A 10,109-nucleotide genomic window follows, 5' to 3' on the forward strand; every position below is an offset into this window, starting at 1 on the left:
AAGTCTGTGACGTCACGGAAAAGGCTGCGATCCGTGACGTCACCACTGGGTGGTGTCTTGGCTGAACCGGTTAACCGCCTAACGTTACCGGTTTTACGGTTGATATTTAAAATTCGCGGGGGCGGGTAACTATTTTTGAATTTGAAAATTTGAATGAGCCCGGGAAGGCGCGAGCGGGAAACTATTTTAAATTTAAATTCAAATGTAAAGGAGCGAATTGGGATCCACAGGCGCGGGCGGGAATACATTTTTTGAATTTAAATTTAAATTTAACGAATATCGATCCACAGGTTGGTGTCTTGGCTTCAGAGGTTCATGTCTTGGGTACGCATAGGCTCCGCATACGATCCATATAGCCTATCCGTGACGTCACAGATTTATGTGGCTGAAAATTTTTCAATTTTTGGCCGCTACCAGGCTCGGAGTACTAGGCGAACAGAAATGGCCAGTAGGTGGATTTCGATTTTTGAAAAAGTTTTTTGTGTATATCTCGGCCATTTGGCATCCAATCCGAAATTGGAGTGGCGCAAAAAATGCGTAAAATCCGTCTCCACCTGCCTGGCTGGAAAATATTGGTATTGGCCAAGTTAACACCGTGAAAAAAATGTTTTTGGCCAAAAATTTAATTTTTTACTGGTTCCTTGCTTATATCTCGGGCATTCCATAACCGATCTTGGAAGCGAATGTCATTTCGGAGACAGGACTTTAAGGTCCTTCGAACTGCATCAAAAGTTTTGGCATCAAAGGACGTTTCGTCCTTGAAATCAAATAAAATCAAATACATTTTAAATTGAATATTGGGACAATTTTTGTTCAAGGATACAAAGGATATTTTGGTGGAGATCAAAGCATATTAATGTCCTGATCTCAAAATGGTGCCCCGTTTCCAGATCGGTTGGAAAATGGCTGAGATATACATAATTGAAAAAAGGGAAACTTTTAAAAATATTCCTTTTTGGCCAATTTTAACTTTCCCAAGGTGTTAACTTGGCTAATACCAGATTGTGTTGGCCAGTCGATGCGCCTTATTTTGCCGCATTTTTGAAGCCATCCCAATATAGGATTGGACGCGAAATGGCCGAGATATTCACAAAAAACGTTTTCAGAAAATAGAATCCACCTACTGGCCATTTCTGTTCGCCTAGTACTCCAAGCCTGGTAGCGGCCGAAAATTTAAAAATTTTCAGCCACAAAATTCTGTGACGTCACGGAAAAGGCTGCGATCCGTGACGTCACCACTGGGTGGTGTCTTGGCTGAACCGGTTAACCGCCTAACGTTACCGGTTTTACGGTTGATATTTAAAATTCGCGGGGGCGGGTAACTATTTTTGAATTTGAAAATTTGAATGAGCCCGGGAAGGCGCGAGCGGGAAACTATTTTAAATTTGAATTCAAATGTAAAGGAGCGAATTGGGATCCACAGGCGCGGGCGGGAATACATTTTTTGAATTTAAATTTAAATTTAACGAATATCGATCCACAGGTTGGTGTCTTGGCTTCAGAGGTTCATGTCTTGGGTACGCATAGGCTCCACATACGATCCATATAGCCTATCCGTGACGTCACAGATTTATGTGGCTGAAAATTTTTCAATTTTTGGCCGCTACCAGGCTCGGAGTACTAGGCGAACAGAAATGGCCAGTAGGTGGATTTCGATTTTTGAAAAAGTTTTTTGTGTATATCTCGGCCATTTCGCATCCAATCCAAAATTGGAATGGCGCAAAAAATGCGTAAAATCCGTCTCCACCTGCCTCGCTGGAAAATATTGGTATTGGCCAAGTTAACACCGTGAAAAAAATGTTTTTGGCCAAAAATTTAATTTTTTACTTGTTCCTTGCTTATATCTCGGACATTCCATAACCGATCTTGGAAGCGAATGTCATTTCGGAGACAGGACTTTAAGGTCCTTCGAACTGCATCAAAAGTTTTGGCATCAAAGGACGTTTCGTCCTTGAAATCAATTAAAATCAAATACATTTTAAATTTAATATTGGGACAATTTTTGTTCAAGGATACAAAGGATATTTTGGTGGAGATCAAAGCATATTAATGTCCTGATCTCAAAATGGTGCCCCGTTTCCAGATCGGTTGGAAAATGGCCGAGATATACATAATTGAAAAAACGGAAACTTTTAAAAATATTCCTTTTTGGCCAATTTTAACTTTCCCAAGGTGTTAACTTGGCTAATACCAGATTGTGTTGGCCAGTCGATGCGCCTTATTTTGCCGCATTTTTGGAGCCATCCCAATATAGGATTGGACGCGAAATGGACGAGATATTCACAAAAAACGTTTTCAGAAAATAGAATCCACCTACTGGCCATTTCTGTTAGCCTAGTACTCCAAGCCTGGTAGCGGCCGAAAATTTAAAAATTTTCAGCCACAAAAGTCTGTGACGTCACGGAAAAGGCTGCGATCCGTGACGTCACCACTGGGTGGTGTCTTGGCTGAACCGGTTAACCGCCTAACGTTACCGGTTTTACGGTTGATATTTAAAATTCGCGGGGGCGGGTAACTATTTTTGAATTTGAAAATTTGAATGAGCCCGGGAAGGCGCGAGCGGGAAACTATTTTAAATTTGAATTCAAATGTAAAGGAGCGAATTGGGATCCACAGGCGCGGGCGGGAATACATTTTTTGAATTTAAATTTAAATTTAACGAATATCGATCCACAGGTTGGTGTCTTGGCTTCAGAGGTTCATGTCTTGGGTACGCATAGGCTCCACATACGATCCACATAGCCTATCCGTGACGTCACAGATTTATGTGGCTGAAAATTTTTCAATTTTTGGCCGCTACCAGGCTCGGAGTACTAGGCGAACAGAAATGGCCAGTAGGTGGATTTCGATTTTTGAAAAAGTTTTTTGTGTATATCTCGGCCATTTCGCATCCAATCCAAAATTGGAATGGCGCAAAAAATGCGTAAAATCCGTCTCCACCTGCCTCGCTGGAAAATATTGGTATTGGCCAAGTTAACACCGTGAAAAAAATGTTTTTGGCCAAAAATTTAATTTTTTACTTGTTCCTTGCTTATATCTCGGGCATTCCATAACCGATCTTGGAAGCGAATGTCATTTCGGAGACAGGACTTTAAGGTCCTTCGAACTGCATCAAAAGTTTTGGCATCAAAGGACGTTTCGTCCTTGAAATCAATTAAAATCAAATACATTTTAAATTTAATATTGGGACAATTTTTGTTCAAGGATACAAAGGATATTTTGGTGGAGATCAAAGCATATTAATGTCCTGATCTCAAAATGGTGCCCCGTTTCCAGATCGGTTGGAAAATGGCCGAGATATACATAATTGAAAAAACGGAAACTTTTAAAAATATTCCTTTTTGGCCAATTTTAACTTTCCCAAGGTGTTAACTTGGCTAATACCAGATTGTGTTGGCCAGTCGATGCGCCTTATTTTGCCGCATTTTTGGAGCCATCCCAATATAGGATTGGACGCGAAATGGACGAGATATTCACAAAAAACGTTTTCAGAAAATAGAATCCACCTACTGGCCATTTCTGTTAGCCTAGTACTCCAAGCCTGGTAGCGGCCGAAAATTTAAAAATTTTCAGCCACAAAAGTCTGTGACGTCACGGAAAAGGCTGCGATCCGTGACGTCACCACTGGGTGGTGTCTTGGCTGAACCGGTTAACCGCCTAACGTTACCGGTTTTACGGTTGATATTTAAAATTCGCGGGGGCGGGTAACTATTTTTGAATTTGAAAATTTGAATGAGCCCGGGAAGGCGCGAGCGGGAAACTATTTTAAATTTGAATTCAAATGTAAAGGAGCGAATTGGGATCCACAGGCGCGGGCGGGAATACATTTTTTGAATTTAAATTTAAATTTAACGAATATCGATCCACAGGTTGGTGTCTTGGCTTCAGAGGTTCGTGTCTTGGGTACGCATAGGCTCCACATACGATCCACATAGCCTATCCGTGACGTCACAGATTTATGTGGCTGAAAATTTTTCAATTTTTGGCCGCTACCAGGCTCGGAGTACTAGGCGAACAGAAATGGCCAGTAGGTGGATTTCGATTTTTGAAAAAGTTTTTTGTGTATATCTCGGCCATTTCGCATCCAATCCAAAATTGGAATGGCGCAAAAAATGCGTAAAATCCGTCTCCACCTGCCTCGCTGGAAAATATTGGTATTGGCCAAGTTAACACCGTGAAAAAAATGTTTTTGGCCAAAAATTTAATTTTTTACTTGTTCCTTGCTTATATCTCGGGCATTCCATAACCGATCTTGGAAGCGAATGTCATTTCGGAGACAGGACTTTAAGGTCCTTCGAACTGCATCAAAAGTTTTGGCATCAAAGGACGTTTCGTCCTTGAAATCAATTAAAATCAAATACATTTTAAATTTAATATTGGGACAATTTTTGTTCAAGGATACAAAGGATATTTTGGTGGAGATCAAAGCATATTAATGTCCTGATCTCAAAATGGTGCCCCGTTTCCAGATCGGTTGGAAAATGGCCGAGATATACATAATTGAAAAAACGGAAACTTTTAAAAATATTCCTTTTTGGCCAATTTTAACTTTCCCAAGGTGTTAACTTGGCTAATACCAGATTGTGTTGGCCAGTCGATGCGCCTTATTTTGCCGCATTTTTGGAGCCATCCCAATATAGGATTGGACGCGAAATGGACGAGATATTCACAAAAAACGTTTTCAGAAAATAGAATCCACCTACTGGCCATTTCTGTTAGCCTAGTACTCCAAGCCTGGTAGCGGCCGAAAATTTAAAAATTTTCAGCCACAAAAGTCTGTGACGTCACGGAAAAGGCTGCGATCCGTGACGTCACCACTGGGTGGTGTCTTGGCTGAACCGGTTAACCGCCTAACGTTACCGGTTTTACGGTTGATATTTAAAATTCGCGGGGGCGGGTAACTATTTTTAAATTTAAAAATTTGAATGAGCCCGGGAAGGCGCGAGCGGGAAACTATTTTAAATTTGAATTCAAATGTAAAGGAGCGAATTGGGATCCACAGGCGCGGGCGGGAATACATTTTTTGAATTTAAATTTAAATTTAACGAATATCGATCCACAGGTTGGTGTCTTGGCTTCAGAGGTTCATGTCTTGGGTACGCATAGGTTCCACATACGATCCACATAGCCTATCCGTGACGTCACAGATTTATGTGGCTGAAAATTTTTCAATTTTTGGCCGCTACCAGGCTCGGAGTACTAGGCGAACAGAAATGGCCAGTAGGTGGATTTCGATTTTTGAAAAAGTTTTTTGTGTATATCTCGGCCATTTGGCATCCAATCCGAAATTGGAGTGGCGCAAAAAATGCGTAAAATCCGTCTCCACCTGCCTGGCTGGAAAATATTGGTATTGGCCAAGTTAACACCGTGAAAAAAATGTTTTTGGCCAAAAATTTAATTTTTTACTGGTTCCTTGCTTATATCTCGGGCATTCCATAACCGATCTTGGAAGCGAATGTCATTTCGGAGACAGGACTTTAAGGTCCTTCGAACTGCATCAAAAGTTTTGGCATCAAAGGACGTTTCGTCCTTGAAATCAAATAAAATCAAATACATTTTAAATTGAATATTGGGACAATTTTTGTTCAAGGATACAAAGGATATTTTGGTGTAGATCGAAGCATATTAACGTCCTGATCTCAAAATGGTACCCCGTTTCCAGATCCGTTGTAAAATGGCCGAGATATACATAATTGAAAAAACGGAAACTTTTAAAAATATTCCTTTTTGGCCAATTTTAACTTTCCCAAGGTGTTAACTTGGCTAATACCAGATTGTGTCGGCCAGTCGATGCGCCTTATTTTTCCGCATTTTTGAAGCCATCCCAATATAGGATTGGACGCGAAATGGCCGAGATATTCACAAAAAACTGTTTCAGAAAATAGAATCCACCTACTGGCCATTTCTGTTAGCCTAGTACTCCAAGCCTGGTAGCGGCCGAAAATTTAAAAATTTTCAGCCACAAAATTCTGTGACGTCACGGAAAAGGCTGCGATCCGTGACGTCACCACTGGGTGGTGTCTTGGCTGAACCGGTTAACCGTCTAATGTTACCGGTGTTTTTTAGTTTTGTGTAGCAGAAGAAAACAATAAAAAAATTTAAAAATTCTATACCATTTGCGAAATTTATTATTATTCAATCACTGGACTGGATTGGTTTTGACTGACAATGCATCATTTGATCCAGTTTTCGACATGATTCTTGGATTCGGGGAGTCATCGAACCAGGACATGATGTTGGCACATACCGCTACGACATCCATCTTTGGAGTAGATGGATATATTTGACCAAGAAATTCCAGTAACTTAGGCTGCCGTTTCACCACTTCAAAGTACTCCTCGGCCTGAATAAAAGTATCCTTATCCAGATCAAATTTTTGCATTATTAAGACCTTCATGTCCTGCACAGAACAGTTTAAAATTTTAATATTTAAATGGAAAAAAAATTATTTTACCAATCGGAGCTCCTGGGCCTCATCTTCGTCGAGGTTGTCAAAATATTTGGAAACAAAATTTCCAACTTCTTCGCTATTCAGCTGGCCCCTATCTCCGCGATCATACACCTAAAAGGATTCAAATTAAAAACGTAAATGCTAATTTAATTTATTAAGTACCCACCGAAAAAGCAAACTCCATCTTTAACTGGAGATCTCTTGTGAAGTATACCTTGAAAAGGTACAAAAATGATTCCAAATTACAATGTTTATCGGGTAGAAAATCGGGATATGGAGAGCTCTCATGATGACAGATCCGATCTACAATAACTGAGACAATCTCCATGTCATCTAGCTCAAAAATGGTTCCCATTAAATTAGTTAGTTGTAGTTTAGTCATGAATTTGGCACGTGGTCCATTAACAAGGACGAATTTGTGAAAAACCATAATGATGCATGTTAGCTCATAGTCCTTGAAGATCGTTTTTGGATCCTTCATCATCCGATTAATGATGGGAGAATAAATGTATGTGAAACGGGCATTTTCCACGGTATCCAAAGTAGTGTCCAAACCCATTCTAAATTTTGACCAATAGTTTCCTCAAAGGGTAGCGATTGAAACTATTTTTTGTGATTAAAAACTTTTCTATAAAAAGTGTGTTATGAACGTGTGAAACAACTAGAAAAACTGACAAAAAAATCATTTCCATTACGAGTTGAATTTAAGAGCTCGCTATGATTCCCATTTAAAATAAAAAGAAACTCCCATTTTGAGCATGAAACACACACTAACCAACTGTTTACACGCTATGTATATTTGTATTTAATTATCTAATGGTTTAATTTTACCTTGCTCTCGGCAGAATTATACCATTTATTAAGCTGAAGCAAGTGACAGGATATTACAGCGCTTTACAACACGACGTACAGTAACTTATGATTACAAGAATTACAAAAGATTCTCGCTTATGTATGAACAAACATACAGTGATTTACATTTATGGCATACTATGGCATATGCACCCTATGTATAAATGGTATGTGTTGTAAAAAAAAAGCTTAAAACTAAAAATAATTAATATATATATCAAAATAATACAGTGGCCATTGAGAATACTGACTGAGGAGTAGATTTGCAATTTTGCAAAAATGGGGAACTTATTCAGAGTCTGTGCTTGAGTATTGTATTTTGTTTGTTCGTTTTTGTTTGACGACACAACCGCGGTTTAAATTGATTTCTTTCGTCCGTAGTTCGAGTCAAGATTCCTTAAAATATATAGATACAAATATATAATACTAATTTCTTGAAAAATGCAATGTCTGTGAGTTCGTGGTGTGGTGCAGAAATGCACAAAAAACAACAGTCCATTTTGTGTGGCAAGCGGTACCGGATCGCCGCCTGCCACTTGTGGCAACTTGAGTCTGTCTATGAGTATTCGAATTCGTATTTTCCTCCACATCCTTGGGCTTCGGATGGTCTACATTTCGCTAAACGTATTTCAAGCTAAATTTTAAAGTACTGTTGATGATTCCTCTACATGCTCTTACACGCTAATTGCTGGCAATTCGTATTGTTTTTTTGCATATTAGCCCTGGACCTCGCCCCCATCCTAATTGCAGGCGGCCAGCGCCCCTTCTGCATTAGTCGATGGTGGGGTCCCCAACGGCGTCTGTCCGATCTCATGCACATTGTTGTAGTCCGCTTTGGCATTGCACTTCGATGGGGAGCCCTGCTCCTGTATGCTTCCGTTGCCGCTTCCATTCAGTCCACTTCCCTTCAAGGCATAGACACCCAGACGGGCTTCGTGCTCCCGTCGCTGCTGCCGCAGCCGGATGTCGTGCTCCTCCCGCATGTGTCGCAGTTTCAGGTCCTGCTCTTGCCGGTAGTAGGCCAGTTTGATATCCTGCTCCATCTGTTCAAAACGCAGTTTCTGCTCATGCTCCCTCCGGGCATAGTCGATCTCGGCCAAGCGAGCTTGCTTCAGTAGCTTAAACAGTTCCTGTCTGTACTTTTGCTCGAGCTCTGCGGTGCTGACGAGCTCCACGGACTGACTGCTGGCCTCCACCGCTGTTGTGGCGGCTAGGGAGAACGTGTTGGCTGGGGCAACGCTATTAGAAGCTTCGTTTTCGTCTGAGAGCACGGACTGGGCCTGGGAAAGCTAAGGAATAGAGTGATAAACTAGTGCCGTAAGGGTTTTAATTCAAAAACTTACATTTCTTTGCCGTCGCTTTCGCTGTGGAGGTGAGGCCTTCTCGTTCTCTTCACCCGTTTCGGTGGAGGCTTCGGTTTTTAAACCCAACGGTGACAGCTTGGCCTTGGCCCGTTTTCGACGCTGGGCGGGCTGTTGGGCGGCTGGAGCGCCTTCCTGCTGAGAGTCTCCGTCGCCGCCAGCAGTCGAGGGTGGGGGCGACGGTATGGCAATGGTGGAGGTCTGTAACGTGTCCTCGCTGGCATTTGTGGAGTTGGGTAATGCGGCCAAGGGCATATCCTCGTCTTCGTCCATATCGAGAAGCTCTTTTTTAATCGCACCATTTGTGTTGGCCCGAGTCTGGCTGCGCGAGCTGACCGGATCCTTCTGCATCTCCTCCATGAACTCGATCATGCGCATGCCCTCCAGCGCATCCGATTTTGGGTGCTTCTGTTGATGTTCTCGCTTCGCGGAGTTCTTCATGCTGCGCCACTGCACTTGAATCTGCTCAAGGAGTCTGTGTCGAAAGTTCAGGGCATTAAACCTAAAGAGATTGAATGGAAAAATTGTATATATCCTTGTTTCGATGCAATGGCATTGCGCAACTTACTGCTTTGTGATCTGGGACCAGGCCAGGCGCTTTGCTTTTATGCTCTTGGCGTCCACACTGCGGTTCTCCACGAAGGCTACCTTCGACTTGATGACCTCCAGCAGGAGACCACGCTCAGCCTCCTCCCAATTAAGGGAGCGTTTTTTTCGAGTGCCTTTCTTTTTGCCTCCCGCGCCACCGTCCTTTTCACCAGCATCCTCGTTAGCATCCTCGGCGTTCTCCGCCCCCTCCCCTTCGCTGCTAGTCTTTTGGGGCTTCGGCTCCACCTTCTCGTCGTCGTCATCGTCCTCCTGCGGCGAGGACGATCCTTTCGTAAGGAGCTCTTCAAGCTTCATTGTTTTTGTTTACGCCTCCGCTTTAGAGTTGGCAGCAATTCCAATTTGAACAGGACGATTGCGAAAATCCTATTAGATTTCTGTATATACTTTCTGTTGTGTATTTCGAGTACTGTTTTGCAACAGTGCTTTACAACACTTAAAAAGACACAGATCTGGCAACGCCGGCGGATAAGTTCTAGTTTAAAAAAAATGCCCGCCAAACGAGCGTCGTATGGAAAATTAGAACAAAGTTGGGCGTTGAAGTTAAAGAATAAACTAAATTAAATATAAATTATAATAAAAACAAAAATTAAACTCTATTATTTTTAAACAAAAGCCGTAACAAAGTACATTTATTTGAAACAGTTGGCAGCCCCATTCATTAGAGTTGCCAACTCAAATTTAAACAAAAAAAAACGTTTTTTAATTAAAATTTTTACAAAATTTGAAATTTGATGAAGGTACTTGCAGCGCTGATCACAGAATGGCATGCCATTTCCAGATCGGACAGAAATTGGCAGAGATATGGCTATCGCAAGGGGGCCCAGTGGCCAAACCGG

General features: G+C 41.7%; 2 protein-coding genes across 2 annotated transcripts; both read right to left on the reverse strand.

Annotated features, from left to right (window-relative positions):
• Positions 1 to 6,105: 6,105 nt before the first annotated feature.
• On the reverse strand, positions 6,106 to 7,137 carry LOC6494655. Its single transcript, XM_001959888.4, has 3 exons — positions 6,618 to 7,137; positions 6,455 to 6,562; positions 6,106 to 6,400 (listed from the first exon to the last, which is right to left on the reverse strand). Exons 1-3 carry the CDS (start codon positions 7,008 to 7,010, stop codon positions 6,140 to 6,142), a joined length of 762 nt encoding a protein of 253 aa, XP_001959924.1. The 5' UTR covers positions 7,011 to 7,137; the 3' UTR covers positions 6,106 to 6,139.
• A 95-nt stretch (positions 7,138 to 7,232) lies between these two features.
• LOC6494654 (ABC transporter F family member 4) lies at positions 7,233 to 9,710 on the reverse strand. Its single transcript, XM_001959889.4, has 3 exons — positions 9,233 to 9,710; positions 8,647 to 9,166; positions 7,233 to 8,592 (listed from the first exon to the last, which is right to left on the reverse strand). The coding sequence occupies exons 1-3, from the start codon at positions 9,565 to 9,567 to the stop codon at positions 8,044 to 8,046; spliced, it is 1,404 nt and encodes a 467-aa protein (XP_001959925.1). The 5' UTR covers positions 9,568 to 9,710; the 3' UTR covers positions 7,233 to 8,043.
• Positions 9,711 to 10,109: the final 399 nt, after the last annotated feature.

The sequence above is a fragment of the Drosophila ananassae genome, chromosome 3L, assembly GCF_017639315.1.
Source record: "Drosophila ananassae strain 14024-0371.13 chromosome 3L, ASM1763931v2, whole genome shotgun sequence".
NCBI classification, from domain to species: domain Eukaryota; kingdom Metazoa; phylum Arthropoda; class Insecta; order Diptera; family Drosophilidae; genus Drosophila; species Drosophila ananassae.

Excerpts from the sequence above, each read along its gene's own strand:
- LOC6494654 (XM_001959889.4), bottom strand. The coding sequence starts at position 9,567 with ATGAAGCTTGAAGAGCTCCTTACGAAAGGATCGTCCTCGCCGCAGGAG. Across the intron at positions 9,167-9,232 it reads TGGTCCCAGATCACAAAGCA|GTTTAATGCCCTGAACTTTC; the intron begins GTAAGTTGCGCA and ends CAATCTCTTTAG. Across the intron at positions 8,593-8,646 it reads GAAAGCGACGGCAAAGAAAT|CTTTCCCAGGCCCAGTCCGT; the intron begins GTAAGTTTTTGA and ends TCTATTCCTTAG.
- LOC6494655 (XM_001959888.4), bottom strand. The coding sequence starts at position 7,010 with ATGGGTTTGGACACTACTTTGGATACCGTGGAAAATGCCCGTTTCACA. Across the intron at positions 6,563-6,617 it reads AGATGGAGTTTGCTTTTTCG|GTGTATGATCGCGGAGATAG; the intron begins GTGGGTACTTAA and ends GAATCCTTTTAG. Across the intron at positions 6,401-6,454 it reads AGGCCCAGGAGCTCCGATTG|GACATGAAGGTCTTAATAAT; the intron begins GTAAAATAATTT and ends TGTTCTGTGCAG.